Source organism: Rhinolophus sinicus, linkage group LG03 (genome assembly GCF_036562045.2).
Source record: "Rhinolophus sinicus isolate RSC01 linkage group LG03, ASM3656204v1, whole genome shotgun sequence".
In the NCBI taxonomy this organism is placed as follows: domain Eukaryota; kingdom Metazoa; phylum Chordata; class Mammalia; order Chiroptera; family Rhinolophidae; genus Rhinolophus; species Rhinolophus sinicus.
In genome coordinates, this window is record NC_133753.1 from 48,101,068 (window position 1) to 48,120,748 (window position 19,681).

Consider the following 19,681-nt stretch of genomic DNA (forward strand, 5'->3'; position numbering starts at 1 on the left):
CTTCTTTTATAAATTTACAACACAAGGAATGTCTGCATAAAGGTTTTGTAGTGGGTCTGAGACAAAGTTTGACCAATAGCTTTTTCACAAATTGGGCAGATATAGCCGACTCCCAAATGTTGGTCCTCAGCGCTGTCTTGGATTATAGACTTATCAGGCCTATACCTGCATCTCATCTTTATGGATCACTTTCCCACAGATTTAATGGGAAAAAACAATCTAGACCGAAACAAAAACACATGAAACAAGACTTTGTACATGTAGACGAACAGCAGCAAAAACAGTGCAAACAATAGGAGAATGAGAAAGTTCATGGTAAAATATTTATCAAAAGACATACTTTCAAAACAAAAGGTGTAACGACTATACAAAGACCTATATCTAATTATTTACAAATGGGGCAAATAATTAGATCTCCAAACCTAGAGGTCTAATTATTTAACACAAAGACCTAAATCTAGTGATCTTATAGACAGACCTACAGTCTGCTTACAATCAACAATGAGAGCTCAATGAAACTAGTCAGCACTTAGAGCGTTGTGGAGACTTACTCATCTGGCAACAGGTTCTACAAGACAAATGGGGTTTGGGCACAGGGGACCCAGTGAGTGCCCATATTTGTCGGATGGTTCTCTGGAGCAATTTTAAAAATGATCTTAGCAGAAGCTCTAGAAGTATTAAAGGATCATTAAAAAAACCCACTAATATCTGAAATTTAAAAAAAAAGCTGAATTTACTGCTTAGTATAGTAAAAGAGAGCTATGCTGAACAGGTGCATTCTCTCTGAGTAGAGCAGTCTGCTAATATGATATCAAAGTTTGGGGAGACATGGAGTCCAGGGATTGGAGGCCTTTGAGAGACATAACGTGTTGAAGTTATACACTGAATCTTGGTTATTCATCTGACTCGGTTGATTGGCTGTCACATAGAGACATGTTTATTGAAGTGAGTCCACCCCTGACTGGCCAATTTCGGAAGTGAGGGTTGACACTGGTTGGATTAGCCTGTAAAAGCATATTCAACTGGAGTAAGTTGTTGATCAGTTAAATAGGTTTAATACCAGTTTTGGCATATTCTTGTCACCATAGTTACATAACAATCAGTCTTTTCCTAAGTTAATAGGAACTCTTTTTTTTTTTAAATGCTCAGCCCTAACTGATACACATACCTTAGTCTAGGTCTGGATTGTAGGGCTATTTCCCACTATGCCCCTTATTAACTTTGTAACATATTTTGAAAAAAAAAATCACTTGACTAAACTTCAGGCTCCTCATTTGTATGCTAGGGCTAATGATACCTCCCTACAGTATTATTGTGAACATTAAATGTTATAATGATTGTGAAATCTCTGTAAATTATAAATAATCTGAAAATATAAAACACAGTTGAAATCTCTAAAAATTTGATTATATATGTCAAAATGCTGTGTGAATCCTAACATGCTATATAATCATAAATATTTATATGATCCTTTTCAGTATATTATTACTATCATGCCCTGTTCTGCAAGACCCAACTCAAATGTTCTTTCCTTCAAGAAAATATCCTTGATTACCCAAGTCTTACTGATTTTCCTATTATCTAGATGTGACGTTTATCGTCTCTACCAAACAAATGAGCCCTTATAATTATTACTCTTGATTTATTTACTGTAATTTCTGGTTATTGGTCTTATTTCCCCAAACTAATTTAAAGTTACTTAAGGCAAGAATCTTATCTTCATTAACATCAAGGAATATCAGAGCCAGAGAGCTCAAGAGCCCAGGGTCAATAAGTCTTAGTACATGTATCCATACTCCAGTGCGAACCTATATAGACATTGCTAAGCAATCACAGAGCTCTTTCCCTTTCCCACTCCCCAGCCCAGACCTTAGCATTCTTTTCACCATAGCACTCCTGACAGCCACTGTACATTCAGTGTAACTTACACCTCAGATAAAACCTGCTTGCTATCCTGGATGTACTCCAACTCTCTCATTTTCCACATGAGGAAATTAAGGCCCAAAGAGGGAGTGACTTGCTCATGGAGTACAGAACCAGAACTAGACCAGTGTCTTTTATTCCTTGCTATTCTTCTTCTTTCAATCTCTCTACACATGCTGCAGTGTTAATATACCCAAAGGTGCCTGACACAGTGGCTGAGCTCATACTTGGTGCTCAGTAAACAACTATGACCATCTTCCTAGTTTACTCAGGTATCTGGAAAGCAGAGCATTTCCTCAACACTGTTGATATTGTAATTTAATATCGTTGGGTCAGCCTGGGATGGCAGCTTAATTCATGACTGTGAATTATCTGACATTTCAGTTCAAATTTGTAGTTTTTAAACTCTTTTCCTTCTATAACGAGGCCCACAGAGGTTATCCCAAATCTGTTAAAGTATATCCCCCACCGCCACCACTTGCCAAAATCAACACCATTCCTATAAATGAAAAGAGTCAATAATTACACAAATCCTCCCTGGTTAAATATGGCAGAGGAAGAATACATCAGTCACATTTACCATGAATATTAGATTTAAAAAGCATAAGTCTAAAATCGTATTTTCATGGAAGTTTATTCTTCTCAAATTATTTAAGACTGAGTTTGATGCATCTGAGCTCATTGTTCTTCCTGGTTCTCTCTCCAGGCACTTACGAGGGCACTTAACAAAACAGTAATTAAATGCAGTAGGGTTTTTTTTTTCCCCCAAAGCAAATAGCACTTTTGCTCTTTGGAGGTTATTGTTTAAACTAGACCCTGATGTGGGAGAGAGGGGAAATCCTTGTTCACAAGTAACCCAGACCAGCAAATCCTTTCAGAAAGCATCCCTAATATCTATTAAATGTATAACAATAATAGTTTTACTTACCATAGCAACCAAGCCATCCTCATTCCTTTTCACTTGCTATGTTATCTCTGGGAACACTGCACTTTCTACAAACAAGTTCAGTTCTTTAATCACAAGCCATCAAATTTAGGAATTTTTTCTCTCTCCCCCCACAATCCTTTCTTTCCCTATTTCACTTTATAAAAATAATCAACCAGAAAAAGAAAATTGTCAATGGGTATTATGAGTCATAACAATGCTCATAGACTTTGATCCTGAACACTCATCACTTAGAATTTATTCTGAGAAAAAAAAATCAAAAGAAGAAAAAAACAAATTGGGAAGAGTGAAGAAAGCTCAAAAAATAGAGAAATAGATATATTAATTATTATATATATATATATATATATATATATATATATATATATACCTCAAGGGCTATGATACCAAAGACTAATAGGAACATGAATAACTCTTAAATTATAATCATAAATAAAATTGGTATGTGTATAGATACTATTCTTGGAACCATATAAATATCTGAATAAAGACTGGAAAGTGCATAATGGACAAAGACAAAAATAATTTAGATCAGGGTTTCAGGAGAATGTTTTTGTTCGGGTAGTGATCATATTTCAAAATGTTCTTTAAACATACAAAAAAATTAATAGTTCACCAGTGTAGTCAGTAGTATGGCATATAAAAGCCTGAAGCAGCTCTAGTTTGGGAGCCAGGAGATAGCACTAACTGGCAATATGACCCTGGAAAATCCTTTCATTCTCTGATCTCACTTTTTTCATCTATAAAATGAGGATACTGAGCAACTTTTTTCTAAGATGACTTGTAGTTTTGAATTCTACTATCTTTCATGGACTTTCTTCTTTATTTAAGTTGATGTTTAAAAGTGTTTAAGGATGGTAAATATTTGTGAAATTTCAGGGCATTGGTCCAGTAAAGAAACTCGCAGACCTCAGTCTCAAACTTAGAGAAATGGGTTACATAAAATAAAAATAATACATCTGCCTTGACTCAAAAATAGTCTTTTTTTTCAACATAAACATTTTTTTAAACATAAAGTCATTTTTTTAAACATAAACATTTCCCCCTGTAATGTTTCTCACTTTTCTGAAAAGCTTATACTTTCAACCTGCTGTTGATTACGTAGTTAATCGTGTAGTAAAATGCTTTAAAAGGTGGGGAAACAGTGTTATCCAAGGGTAATGTAATATTATGAGTGAATAAATCATGACCATGGACATATGAGGGGATGCTGTCTTCTAACTGTTGCAAGGCATGATGATATCTATATTTTAGTTTTATGGGCGAAGAAGTCAGCAAGTCAAAGTTTCCAGCAGGTAGCAACACGATCACCAAAGACGTTCCCACAGGCTGTTGGGGACCCAAGAAACAGAGTTTCCAGGACACATTTTACTTATATTGGAACCAAAACTTAGGTAATTTTCTAACGCTACCCTTCTCTCTTTTCTCTTTAGAGAAATCCAGCCCAAATGCTGGGTACCCAAGGTCTAGCAGAGACTTTCTGGTTATACGCATATAGTTCCAAATTATTTTCTTCCCCTTTACTGGCTGCGTTACCATGCGTCTTCTCTGAGCATCAAGATTTACTTATAAAGTCCTTCCTCACATAGCCGTGGCACAAAGAGATCTAATACTTAATGTATTTCTAGTGTAGTGTTGGACTATGGTGAGTGCTAAATACATGTCAGAGCCTTTCTCATTTCACGATTCCCCCTTTTAAGAATCCTTGTCTATAGCACTGTTTGTTACACTTACTTTGGCACTTTGTAATGTTTCTCAAATGATTCATATGAGTATAACTAATCCACTAAATCTATTAGATGTAGGATCCCAGCTACAGGATAAGCACCTGCTGAACATGCTAGAAGCTTGGGGGGCGGGAAATCCAGTAACAACAGCCATTATGAAGAAGACCCAAATAGAACTAATATATATTGGGTGGTTCTATGTACCAGGCACTGTGCTGAGGAGTTTGAACTCATTATTATCTTTAATCCTTACAAAAATCCATGCAGTAGGTAACATTACCACCTTTCTACTAATGAAGAAATGACATTTGGAAAGGCTATTTGACGTGACCAAGAGACACAGAAATGACAGCTGAGATCTGGAACCCACATCCCTCTAAATTTGAATATGAACTCTTCTTAAAAAATGAATTTACTATCAACAACCAACCCTTGCTGAACTTATACAGAGTACCCAGGGCCCATCATTCAACACCAGATTTGTAGATGAAGTGGCTTTCTGACTAATGACTGTTAGAAACTGGCTCTGCTGCAGTGTTATAGCTTTGATGTCACTGAAGAACTCATATTTCTGCTCCACCAGCTGCAGGGTGACACAGAAAGGAAAGGAGGGATTGTGGACTGCTTAACAAAGGTGATCTCTACTAACCTACCTAGAAGAAAAGCAACGGTGTCTATATGCCTCAACTCTATTCAGACATTTCTCTAATGATATAATTGTTATTTCTTTTAATTGACTCTCACAAAATTTGATCCCACTCTGTGATAGATCTCTTTTATCTGTATTAGTTTTATGTGACTAAATTAATGCCTTTGGGAAAGCAACTCAATGACTCTTATTGAACTTAAAACTTTAAGGCAATTTAATAAACTGAGTATTTTAAAATTCTGATCTAGAATTTTTTAATGGACCCAGATATTGTTATAAGCATCTTACAACAAGATAATAATGATTACATTACTTTGAAATTCTGTCCTAAATGTGGTCTTTGACTAATTGTTATTGCTACTTTTAATGATTAAAGTAAAACGGTGGTCAAATTTCTTGAGAGAATCAAGGTACATGGGCGTAATAACGCATAGGTAACAAAAAATAGAAACCTTAAATATGTTTCTTTTGAAAGGTCCTTAATGAGAAAGTTTTGGGCAAGAATATAAGGCAGACAGAATTCTCATATGCTGTTGGTTGGAAAGTAAAATGGTGCAACCACTCTGGAAAAGAGTTTGTCAGTTTCTTAAAAAGTTAAATGTATACCTATCACATGATGATCTAGCCATTTCTACTCTAGGCATTTGCCCAAGAGAAATGAAAGTAAATGTCCACATAAAATCTTATATGTGAATATTCATAGCAGCTTTATTCACAATAGTAAAAAATTGGAAACGATCTAAATATATAATAATAGGTGACTGGATACCGATTCTGGAAGTCTAGCTTCCTTATGGGGTCAGCTTCTCTTCTCTAACTTGGAATGACCTCTAATATGTATAGAGCTTAGAAGTTGTTACTCTCACTCTTACAATAAAGAAAAGGCTGGACAAATTAAAAATTAATGACTTTTTCATAAAGTAGCAGAATAAACTACTACTACCTTGAAATCTAGAGAGACAGACAGGAAAATGCAAAGAATCACATCCAAGATCAGCCTATCTGGAACAGACGCTGCCAGAGCCATAAGCTGATAGAAATACTTAAATAGTAATTTTGACAAATTGCTGTAGGCTGAGTGTGGACTAATATGACAGTGAGATACTTCTGGGATCCACAGTCTTGGGGGGGAGAGTTGTGTGGGTGGGTGTGGGTGGCATATTTTCAGGGGTTTTACCTCCATGAAATCCATCTTAGTAGTAACCATTTTGAAATACTCCCAGTGTCTTCTCCATAACAAAAGCCTACTCTACAGGGGAAAAGACTTTATTTACCAAACCCTTATTGACTTGGGGCGATTAACCAACTTGAACCCTTCTATCATTCCCATCTCACCTGGGGTGGGAGTGAATTAAAAAAAACAAAACAAAAAAAAACCCAGAAAAGTTTGTGAAGGTCACAGCGCAGGGACAAAGGTCCATCAAAAGACTGAGATTTAATCATGAGATTGTATACTGTTTCCCCACCCCAATATTTACCACCATACCAACAGGGCTCCAATATAAATAGCTCCAATATTCCAGCATAATAGCTGGAAGAGCTGCAAGGCAGATACTCTATTTAAGAAGGTATTCTTAGAGAAACCCAAATACTACAGATCAGATAAAAACAAGGACACTAAAGAAAATTGAGGCCTCAGACACCTACAGCTACAACAAACAATAAATACAGCATCACTCCGTCAGATAAATGTAAACTCTTACCTCAGGCCTATTTACCTCAGTTACTATTACCCAATACATCATGTTCAGCTTTCAATAAAAAATTACAAGGTATGTTAAAAGCAAGAAAAAGCAGTCTGAAGAGACAAAACAAATGTTCAGAACCAGACTCAGATATGACACCAATTTTGGAATGATCAGATAGGGAATTTATAATAACTATGATTAATATGTTAACGGCTCCAATGGAAAAAGAAGACCACATGCAAGAACAGATAGGTAATGTAAGTAGAGAGAGGGGGAAAAAATCAAAACAAATGCTAGAAATTAAAATCCTGTAACAGAAATGAAAGAAACTTCTGATGATTTCATCAGTAGATTAGGTACAGCCAGAGAAAGAATCAGTAACCTTTATGATATGTCCATAGAAGCTTCCCAAATTGAAATGCAAGGAGAAAAAATAATGAAGAAAAAGCCCATAACAGCATACCCAAGAACTGTAAGATAATTTCAAAAGGGGTAATTTTAACGTTCTTGTGTTTCATTGGCCATAGTTGAGTCACATAGTTGAGTCACACAGCCTTAGCTGCGAAAGGGTCTGGGAAGGCAAGAGTTTGTTCTCCAGCCTCTATAGCACAGAAGAGAAAGCAATAAAGTTAGATTGGGTGTTGAAGGAGCAAACCTACAGCATCAACCCGCAGCACAGTAAGAGTAAGTAATCCAAGTAACTCATTGCAAAGCTTTAAGAGCATAAAGGATACAAATTGACTGTGGAAACCATAAAGTGCAAAAAAAGAAAAAACAAACAAAAAAAAAGAAAATCATGTTGCTATTTGCTTCCTATTGCTTTAGAAATCCTAATCTGACCAGAGTTTGTAATGCTCTCATTTTAATGCTAGAGCCATTATAGCACCATCATAAAATTCTTAACTAATGGGATTTTGCTATGTTAATATGCAAACGAGTAAAACGAGGCTTTGTAAGCACCATGAGCTGTCTCACGTCTATTCCATCTGTTGAGCTCATAAGCCTAGAGGCAGAAGAATTCCTACCCACAGGAAGCTGAACCCCACAGGAAGCATTTCTCATTAGTGACAAGGTATTAGCAGAATTCCTGGGAAGGTACTTGTCAGGTCACCCCTGGAAGTCAGGAGTCCCCAGATCAGCACACCGGATTGAACCATGACAGCACTTTGTATGTAACCACAGAGAAGAGGCTCAAGTCAAGCTGTCACACGCCTTTCTTAACTGGCCAATCTATCGTGCCCCTTCACCCAGTCATGCTCTTTCCCATTATCACATTGTATTTCCTGAAACACAACTGAGATTATTTGTTTATTGTCCATCTCCTCCCCCACCTCTGAAAACTTAATTCTGTAAGAGGAAGGAACTTTGCGTCTTTGTTTACAGCTGAAATCTAGAATCTGGAACAGTGTTTGCCCCATGATAGATGTTCTAAATGAACCCTGTGAAGATCTTTTTATCCACTTATACATTTTTATTGCTTCCCCAATCTAGTTAATCACCTCACATTTCCTCTCCTCCTCCTGCTTCTATTTAAGTTCTATTGTTGCAAATACCAATTATACAATAGTGTTATCAATTATATCACCATGCTATGTATTCGATCTTCAGAACTTATAGCTGAAAGTTTGTACCCTTTTTACCACATATTATACCATATACCATATATTATTGCTTTAATATCATAGAGATCACGTTGTACCCACAATTTTCTCTGTCTTTTAAATGTCTTTACCAAAAATACTATTTGGCTTAAGTCTTGGGCATGGATATGGGGAAAATATTTGTGAATTGTTGAATTGTGTGTAAAAGAAAAATTAGATTCTAAAGAAATAATCTTCTAGGCATGTTTGGTCCATATTAAAGGTAGTATTTTAGATGTAGAATGCACTAGCTTTGTAATACCAAATGACAAAGGTGTTGATTTGATTCTTAAATTCATATCTAAATAATGCTATTTTTTCTCACTGATTTTTCTTTTCTTTTTTTAACTAATGCTTTTTAAACTGATATATTCCTGGTCTGTTTTGTAGGGTTTTTCTTTGAGTATGTTTATATATTTAAATCACAAAAAATCACTTCACCATATCAATTGTGAAAAAGATGTGCATAACTAAAGTGATGACAAACATGACAACTCTTAAGCAGTTTCTGCAACCAACCTTGCCATTGCCGCACACTCCCAGCTTCATTATTACTGGGGAGTTTTTCTTCTCCTTTCTTTTCTAATCTAAAATATTTTTTGGCACCATTTACACTCAGGTAGCTGTATCTAGATATTTTGCGATGTGACTCTTTACTATAATCTGATATTAGCACACATCTTCAAGGTCATTGGGTTCCAGCATTAGGTTGGTCTTTGGTTGATACTAAGGAGACAGATCCAGTTACAAAACACATGAGGGATCCACTAGAGGGCAGCAAAGTGCAAACTAAATTTAAATGCCCCCAAATAAGGCTGGTATCACAAAAAAAGTACATTGTAAATAAGACCTTTTAAATGCAAAAAATTCGAATTAGTTCAGCGATGTAAAATAATTTATGTGCAAATGTGGGTGTGTGTGTCTCTCTCTCTTTAATTGGAAGTAGTGGTCCAAGGTTGAAGAGCAAAATGAGAACAGAATTGGTTCTAGTCCCAGCTCTTTTACTAATTGTGATTTGGAGCAATCGACAATTTGCCTCTCTGGTCCTTTTCTATGATACATAGAATTGCACAAAATGATTCTTAAACTTTAAGATGACTCTTCAACTTTAAAATTCCATGGTTTTGTGATTTATGATTCTATTCTAGTCATTTCTAAATAATGTTGATTAGGCTCTTACATTATCTAACCAATCATAACTTGACGTTAGCGGAGATCTGTTTGGAAATACCCACCATTTATTTCACGGAAAATTTATGTCCCTCAGATGTGCTGATTTACCTTCTTAATAAAATTACACTCCTGCCCCAAACTATTACTTGTATATAATCTAGTTACAATATAATGATTGCAATGTTTTCTGGAATAAGATTTTAGTATTTAAGCCATCAAAGTGATCTGTTTTTATTTAAGAAAAACAAAAATAAAACCCCACAATAATTTTGTATATAGGCAAATTGTTTTAACTTTCCACTTATTCTCCTTTTAAAGTACTACATATGTGAACTCAGTATTAGTTACTCTACTAAACTCTTAAAATCATAAAGGTTAATCATTAATAAAAAAAAACCTATTGGCTTGAAAGCCAAAAAAATGGTGAATACACAGAAGAGCACATGATACATCTGAGCTACAGTTATGTCATTATTCATTTGGTCAACTACTTCTAGCTTCTGGATGTGGTTGATTTTGACTGTTAATGAATTCAGTTATTCTTCACATTTGTTCAAATGATTATTATAAACACCCACCCCAACAACCCATTTTCAGTGAATGCCTGAGTCGTGACTGAAACAAACTCTTTTCTAAATGGCATTTTTCATAAGCACCAATGGATAAAACTGTCAACAATTTAGTAAAAGCAGAAATCATTTCTGGAGACTGATAATATAGTCATATTTAACACCACACCACATATTTAAATATTTTCAACCCTCATTTAGGACACATTTTCCTCCTATATGTATAAGAAAAGAGGAAATATGCCTGGCTGTCAGTGAATATGATGAAGGAAAATCATCCTTTAAAACATAGTAAACCTATTATTTTCGGAAGCCAGAGGTAGAGCAACGTTGTAGGTATATTCTTGACTCCCTGCCCTGGCACCTTAGCTCATCTGGTGCCCATAAAGCTTGCACCCCTTATTCTGTACAGGCCAGTCAGCTTCCTCATCAGAGCCTTAGACCCAGCTCACCTCAATGCCTAAAGCCATTGGCACAAGATAATGAATTATTCATTTCAACCAGTTTGCTTTTCCAGTAGAGGGTGAGGAATGTGAGGTGACCCCAACCTCAGAGTCCACAATTTCAGATGTGAACTGCATTGTCACACTAGTGAGATGAGCCCTTCAAATACTGTGGTATTACTTACAGAGAGTGAGTATGACACTGCGTAGGTGCAAATCTTGACTCTGCTTTTTATTGTGCCTCAGTATCCTCATCTGAAAAATGACATCATGATGCCAACTTCTTAAGTGTGGTTTTAAGCATTACAAGTTAATACTGTAAAACTATCATAATTATTTAACCTTAAAATACTAAAATGGTTTAAATTTCTACATTGCTTTTCCAACAAGTAGTCAAGGGCATCACCTTGGAGTTCTTACTACTAATTCACTGTTGATGTTGGAAAGTCACTTCACCTTTCTTGGCTTCGTTTTCTTGTCCAGGATCTTAAACAATACTTCAAAAGTAATCAATGCTCTAAGATGGTCTCAGTGGATGTTGTGGAATGAACAAACTTCAAAATGAGGAGACTGTAACAAATAGATTGCCAAGACACTCTCCAGTTTTAATACTTCATGTAATTCATTATCTCCCAACATGACTGTGGGGAATGAATGAAATGGAATTGGCTATCTACACTGGGAAACGCTACTGCAGACCACCATACCATTTGCTGAAAAGAATTTTGAAGGCATCTACACAAAATATCACATCCATTGCGATAATTAAACCAGTATCATCTCTGCCAATACTGGATTGGAACAAAGGCCTCAGGAGAAGAATAAATACACGTTTATTTTGTATAAAGCTGCTGTCAGTGTCACCAACAGGCAGACCTGCGTGCCCTCGAGCAGAGGAGAGAGTCCAGAAGCAGCTCGCCCTGGCCCAGCAGGCGGCCCCGCTCCAGACCGCCGCCCTTGTTCTCCGCCTTGACGCGCACCTCCAGGCGGCGCACCTCGTCCTCCGAGAGCCCGTCGAAGCAAAAGTCCTGGTCGAAGACCGCCTTGCAGCTCCGGCGCACCACGGCGCTGCGCCGCTGGCGCGTCTTGCCCGGCGGCTGCAGGACGAAGCTGACGCGGCAGCCGACGGCGCGGGGCTCGGCTGCCCCTCCCGCCGGGCCCTCGGCGCGGAGCAGCCGGATGCGGAGGCGCCCGCTTGGTCGACTGTACTCGGCGGCCAGGCGCAGGGCGCCGCCGGCGTGGCCCCGAGTCACGGTGCCTTCTGCTTCCAGGCGTTCAGGCCGCGGGCCGTCGGGAGGGACGCGGAGGGGTCCCGGGCCGGGGACCCGGAGCCAGCGCCATGCTCCTCGTCCTCGTCCCCGCTGGACACGGAACGGGCGCGGGCCAGGGCACGACTCCTCCGGGCCCGCGCTAACGCGCGGTTCAGCAGCCCTTCCGGGGCGCGCAGGAGGCGGTGGCCGCGGGGCCGCGGAGCTACCGAGTTCCAGGGCGGGCAGGGACTACTGGGGCTCGCAGGGGCAGCGGCTCCGCTCTGGGGCCCAGTGGGGACGTCTCCTCCGCCGCCGTAGGCGTGGGACCGAGGGCGGAGCGCAGGCCTGGCGGCGGGTGGTAGCAGGAGCACGGAGGCGCCGGGGACCCCGAGGAAAAGGGATTCCTTGCGGCGGGTGTGTGGGCTCTCTAGCAGCGCGCAGAAGCCATATGCGGTGCGCACGCGGGGCAGGTGCGGCAAAGAGAGTGCAGCCTGCGAGCGCGGGTCCCAGTCTGTGCGACCCGCGCCGTCGTCTGTCCTTCCTTCTTTGCCCCAGGAGTCCCTGAGTGCAGCCAGAGCCCGGCAGGGCGCGAGTCGCGGGGGAATGCAAAACTCAGGGATGCGGTCTGGCGTGAGCACGTTTGCGCACGCTACGCGCATGGTGGCAGTGGTTCGGCGGGCCAGACCCTGTAGACGCCGGTTCCCGCCCCGCAGGAGGCGCTGGGGATCCAAGCAGAGCCGCTCCAGGCACGACATCAAGCGGCAGGTGCCGGATATGGACGACCCTCTGCTGGAGCTGGGCAGCCTGCAATCCACAAGGGCAAACCGATCGTCAGAGAGAGAGCCCTGCAGGGCGTATCCATTCCTATCTCGTTCTACTTTTGGGGTGCTTTCTCCTGCGCCCCCTGGCACAAGACAAACATCCCCTCACGCTATTGCAAACTGTTTCAGAGATTGAAAAACTATCGTTCTTTTGTCCTTTCTCTATTCCGTTGTCATGTATATTTCGGGGCTTCTTACTTTAATCTCGATCCGCCCTCGCTGGCCTAAGGCGGAGATTCTCAAAATGTTGGCCTAGCGCTGTCCCGATGCCAACAGGCGCTTTGCTTGTGCAATTATTTCCTGAATCCTTGGATTATTGCACTCTAGTTCTCAGAATTAAAATAATTATCCCCCCCAGGACGTTTGGCTTAGTCTCTCTTTTTAGGGTTTAAGAGCCTCAAACAAGTCCCCGGGGGAATAAAGCAAGGCTGTGTAGCCCATCTAATGTACCTGAGCTCCAGCGTCAGATGGGTCTGGGAACCACTCTACCTCGAGGCCCGACCACGAGGGGCACGGAACCGTTCTGTCTGGAGCTCGGACCAGGAAGGGAACGCGGCGGGGTTCAGTAACGCTGTCCACAGACAGCCGGCCTGAGCCTTTATACCTGGGGCCTGGAACGCCCACCAATAAACCCGCGGGAGCTACGCTGCCTGGTAATCCGACTCCAGGCCTCCTCCCCACCCCCAGCGTTCCCTCTGCCACGTGGCTGAATCTGCTGCGCAAATTCAGGAGATCCAATTATTTTTCTCGCCTGTTTAGAATGGGCATGTTGTCCTTGGAAACCCTGAACGAGTTTCCATTTCCTCACGTGCAAAAGAGGATTAAATCTTTACCAATCGCAGAGTCACTGTGAGCGTGGATGGACATAATGAATGTGAAATGCACAGCACTCTACACCCACCGCTAAAAGAAGCTAAAATTCGGTTTGTCTTATTCTTACCTAAAACCCTTTCCCAAACCCAGACTTTCCCTTGCCCAACTTTCAATGTTCCTTAACTTGCTTTCTGGTTTCTGTTCTGATTTTTTTTTTTTCCTGTTCTGATTTTAAATGTTTTTTTTTTTTTTTTTTTTTTTTTTTTTGGCGGGGATGCTGGAAATATTCCATATCTTGATCTGGGTTACAGGGGTAAATCCACACGTAAAAAAAAAAAATGTAGTATATATTTAAGATTACATGTAAGATGGTATCATACTTCTCTTTTTAAAAAAATCACAACCCACTTCTTAAACCATGTGTGCTCATTTTTGATTGGGAAAATATACACATGAATACAGCTGGGCTGTAGAATCATCCTTTGGAGGCACCCTGACCAAATCTGGCACAGCCTACTTGAGAGACCTTTTTTTCCTTTTGAAACTGACCTGTGTTCATTCTCTAAGAGAGTTGCTTCTAGCTATCTCAGGTTGAAAGAGATATGAAGCATTTTGTTTAGCATTTGGGTGTATGCTGTTTCTGCCAAAGATATTGCCTTGCAAATTAATTGCTTCTCCAAATAATGGTTAATAAATTGAATTCATACAAAGGTGATTGCAGGATGGGGCATGTGCATTTTCTTTCCAGGATATACATACATGGGCAATGTGCTTTATTTGCATGTAGTCTCTAGAAATGTCCCATAAATGCTGCAAATTATGATTACTCTTAACGTATCTTAATAATGTTTACATAGTGATGGGAAATGGAGGAAATAATACTTTTTTCCCCCTTCTTTCACTTTCTCCTGCCACTCTGGTTCAAGCCATTGTTTCTCAGTCTAGTTGTGTAGGACACAGCTCCCTGGCCCATGCTGGTATTGTGAGCCTTGTGCTCCCCCAAGCTGAGACAGTTGGTCAGCTTCTCATGGCAGCTCAATGGCAACTCTCCCTGCCTGCGGCTGCTCACAATGGCTGCCGGCCACTCACGCTGGGAAATAATACTTTCTAATAGGCTTGAATGAGTTGTTTTGGGGATTAAATGAATCTAATAATGTAAAATACTTAGCACTGTGCTGAGAACCTAGTAAGTGCTAAATACATAGAAGCAATGATCACTATTATCAATAAAAAGGGAGATTGTAAAATGTAGTGATCAAGAAAATTGGGTCTGAAATGAGATGTTTTTGATCCTAGAATGGTGGCTCCCTATGTTACCTTGAGCAAGTTACTTATCCTTTCTAAGCCACAATATCAAATGTAAAATTAGGAGGTGAGGCCTGTGGGAGGTAATGGGATTAGTGAATTTATAAGAGGCACATCATTTTCATAATAATAGTATCTACCTATTGGGTTGTTTGAGTACATAATAAGATAATGCATACGAAGAGTTTAGCATAGAGCCTGACATACACAATGTCAGATATTATATTTACTGTTGTTGCAGAAGAGAGCAAATGTTCATTAATTCATTTATTCATTCAAAGCAATAGCTACTGAATGAATGCTTCCTGGGTTCCAACCACCATGCTAGGCAGGTGGATCCAGGCTGTACAAAATCTTATCAGCTATGTACAACCATCAGGAGGGGAATGAAATGATGAGGGGGGCAGGGTTGGTGGGTCCCTGGGTTTACCATGACCTTGACTAGCTACTTCTTTGTCTTTATATCATCTCCACTCCTGGTCAAAATTCTTGGGCCAATGTTAAATCTATTGGAGAATGATCACCAAGTTATATAATCAAGGGTCATGTGCATGTGTTTTGACTCAACTTTCCTCACTTGATGAGGATGGAATATTTGAATTCCATATGGCTAAGGCAGAAGTGAGAAGAGAGTATTGAACACTATATATGAGGCCTGACAATTAAGTTCGCGAACCTGTTGCAATACTGTTGGTAACCTCTTTTTATATCATAAGGATTATTCATTATGAATTTGTACCAACTGGACAGTTAACCAAGTTTACTATTTGCAAGTGCTGAAAAGGGTGCGTGAAAAAGTTAGATGACCTGCACTTTTCACCAGCAATTCATGGCTCTTGCATCACGACAATGCACCAGCTCCAACGGCACTGTCTGTGAGGGAGTTTTTAGCCAGTAAACAAATAACTGTATTGGAACACCCTCCCTACTAACCTGTCTGGCTCCCAATGACTTCTTTCTTTACCCGAAGATAAAGGAAACTTTGAAAGGAAGACATTTTGATGACATTCAGGACATCAAGGGTTAATACGACGGCAGCTCTAATGGCCATTCCAGAAAAAGAGCTCCAAAATTGCTTTGAAGGGTGGAGTGGGCGCTGGCATCAGTGCATAGCTTCCCAAGGGGAGTTCTTCGAAGGTGATGGTGACGGTAGTGATATTCAGCAATGAGGTATGCAGCACTTTTTCTAGGATGAGTTTGCGAACTTGTCAGACCTTATAGTCTGGGGGACAGGGTTGGTGGGTCCCTGGGTTTACCATGACCTTGACTAGCTACTTCTTTGTCTTTATATCATCTCCACTCCTCGTCAAAATTCTTGGGCCAGTGTTAAGTCTATGGGAGAATGGTCACCAAGTTATATAATCAAGGGTCATGTACATGTGTTTTGACTCAACTTTCCTCAGGAGACAAGATGCTGATAGCTCAGAGAGGCTGAGAGCCCAGACAGCCCTTGGCTAACCTGGTGAGGCTCACAATCTGAAAAGCTAGCTGAGAAGTTAAGCAAAGCTATGTTGTGGTGGGAAAAAGGAAAAAAGCAGCAGGCATGAGAAATGATGTAGGGGTGAAGAAATAGATACTTTGGAGTGAATCTCTCCTAGGTTCAAATCTGTTATGCTATGTTTTAGCTATGGGACATGCACAAGTTATATTAACCTCTTTGAGCCCATGTTATATTATAGAGGTAATAATACCAACCACATGAGATTAGTTGAGGGTTAAAAAATGCATGAAATTCTTCTCACACAGTAAGTGCTGGCTAACACCTGTTATTATTATACAGGTTTGCTTGGGCAGGGATTAGCTGATTCACACATGGATTCCTTTAAAAACAATTCTCTTCTTGGTCAAGCAAAGCAGATTTGCTTTGTTTTTGTTATAATTTCACCTTCTTCCTAATACTTTAGAAGCATTTCCTGTATAAGATTTCTTGAAAACAGCAGAGATGTGCCCTCACATGGTTGTTCCCCTGTGACCCCATTAAGCCTTATGTTTAATTTCTTTGGAAGCACAAACCATGCAGTATTTGGGAGAATGGTGCAACTGGGTGAGGCCCTATGTCTGGAACACACAAATCTACTCAGAGGAAGTCTGTGGCTGTTCCGAGCTCGTAACTACAGCCATGGGAACTACAGCCAGTAATGAAACTGGCAAATAATTCTGTGCAGTAAGCATAAATAGATCACACACCATCGAGGCAAGAGGTGCTCTTGGAGTAGAAGGAAACAGAACAATTTAAAGCAAAGTTAAACAATAATATATAGGAGGTTGGGTGTCAAAGAAAGCAAGAAGAGAATTTACAACCAAATAAAATACTGGTGTTCTGACTTACCCATCTCATTCAACAAAACTAGACTATGGAGTAATGGAAAGAACAGGGACCAGGGAGGCAGGACTCTTGGGTTTTAGCTCTAATAGTCACTAACTTGTTGTGGGACTTTGGTAAATCCCTTAATTCTCTCTTGCATTCAGTGTCTCCATGTGTCAAATAAGAGGGTTGGATTTACTAGATGTTTGTTTTCTTCTGGCTCTAACGTTCTGCAGTCCACTTCTGTGCTTTCTTCCAGTTAAACTTGCTAACCTTTCTGACAGTCCATCCATGTTACACTTATTCTCCAGTGTTCTCCTCTATTTCCTTTTATTCCCCCCAATCCTTTTTGTTTTTCTCAACAAACTCCAGGGTTGGATAATGGGATGTGGGTATGAGGTAGTGTGAAGGTGTAATTTCTTATTTTTCAATTTTTAAGCAAGAGTTATTTTTTGTCAGTAATTTTGACTTTTGTTTTTAACAGAAAAAATATTTTGCTCATCCGTGTTTGTTCAATCCCTCATTGAAGTTTAGTTTTAGTTGCCTTTGTTGTCCTTCTTATTGATCTTAGCCAGAATTAATCTAAGAATTATAATTACTAGAATGTTCATTTTCTTTAATCGCTATCCAAATTCCTTTTGGTATTGTGCTATACATGAGAGTGCTAGTGATGTTTCTTGACATTATAGTTTGTTTTGGATCAGGACTGTAAATGTCTTACTTCAAGAAGCATGGAAAATTTGGCGCATTACTGTGTGCACATAATCATCAATCCCTCAAAACTTACTTAAAAAGGAAAATATTAAAATGTAAAAACTTGTTATTGTATGGTAATAGCATTATTTATACTGATAATTTTGAGCTGAATTTTCCACCCTGAGATTTCCTATTTTGTCATTAACCTTTCTTTCAAAGTCAGACCTCTGAGAAGTATTAGTAGCCTAGTGGTGATTTAACTGTAATTATTGAGAGAAAAGGGTGGCAGTGCTCAGGAAGCTGGAGGAAACTAACACCTACTGTGTAATTTTGGGTAAATCATTTAATATTCCTGTAAAATGGGGGCACTATCACCTGCATTCCTTATCTCACAGATCTTTTGTGAGGATTACATGAAAATGCATACAATGGCATAACAATGGCATGACTGAAAAAATATTAATAAAATGGAATAATGCATATAAAAGCACCCATATTCATTATTCTTTCAAAAGTATAAATTACCACAGAAGTACAAGGAATTATTACAGGATTATTATTGCCCACTTCTCCAACCAGATTATATCTCTGTTCCATTTGCTTGACCATTTTATTCTGCCTGTGGCATCTTTCATGTCATGTTGCACTGTTATTCATGTATCTTTGCATTGTTTCTAAACTTTTTATGGTACATGAGACTGTCCCAACCAGAACTTAATATAGTTTTTTTGCATTCCCCTCAGTGCTAGTTGGTGAGAGTGTACAAGGAGAGAGGGTCTATTAGAGGTGGACTACAAACAACTTGGGGAGATTGAAGAGGGCTTTCTGAATACTAGGAAGTTACTGGGTGTTTTTGAGCAGGTGATGAACCTGAGCTCACCTGTGCTTTGGGAAAATAGTTTCGGTGGCAGTGTGCAGATGGATGGAGAAGGGAAAACTGAAGGCCAGGAGGCCAGTTAGGTGATTGCATGGTCCAGGTGAGACATAAAGAGAATTTAGGAAATATGGCAAGAGCAGAACAGACAGGCTTAGCTGTTAATTGGTTGTGGATGGTGAGTGAAGTGCAAAGTGCCTCCTAGGTATTTTGTCAGGGTGATTGAGCTAGGAAAAACAAATGGTTAAGAATTTATTTTCTGTGTGCAGGAGTGGAGGTTGACAGTGGATATTGATAGTACTGGTTAGTATTGGTTCTTTTATATCCATTTTACACAACACCAATTATAGGCATTTAGACTTTTTTCTTCTCCAGTGGACTTTGAATTTAAGAAATGACTTTTCTTTTTTGATTCTTAGTCCTTTCAGGCTGCTGTAACAAAATACCATAGACTAGGTGGTTTAAAAACAATGCAAATTTATCTTTAATTTCTGGAGGCTGGGAGGTCCAAGATCAAAGTGCCAGCCAATTCAGTGTCAGGTGAGGGCCTACTTCCCTGTTCAGTCTTCTGGAGATGCCTGCACAGGGTGGAAGGGGGTAGGAGCTCTCCGGGGTCCCTTTGTTTAGGGTTACCTCCCACTCATGAAAGCTCTGCCCAATTACCTAATTACCTCCCAAAGCCCCACCTCGGAATACCATCCATCACCTTGGGGTTTAGGATTCAACATACGAATTTTGGGAAACACATTCAGTCTACAGCAATTGTTTAAGAACAATTCAGTTTTTCAGATGTAATATGTAGCAAAGCATTTAATAAATGCGCGGGACTACAAATCTATCGTTTCTTAGGTTTGGTTTT

At 39.7% G+C, this 19,681-nt stretch overlaps 1 protein-coding gene across 1 annotated transcript; it reads right to left on the reverse strand.

The window, feature by feature from the left end:
• Positions 1 to 11,575: 11,575 nt before the first annotated feature.
• On the reverse strand, positions 11,576 to 13,388 carry C2CD4A (C2 calcium dependent domain containing 4A). The gene is given in 3 exon segments (XM_019717328.2): positions 11,576 to 12,055; positions 12,058 to 12,812; positions 13,280 to 13,388. Coding segments are annotated over 2 exon segments (1,143 nt in total). The 5' UTR covers positions 12,764 to 12,812; positions 13,280 to 13,388; the 3' UTR covers positions 11,576 to 11,618.
• Between the last annotated feature and the right edge of the window lie 6,293 nt (positions 13,389 to 19,681).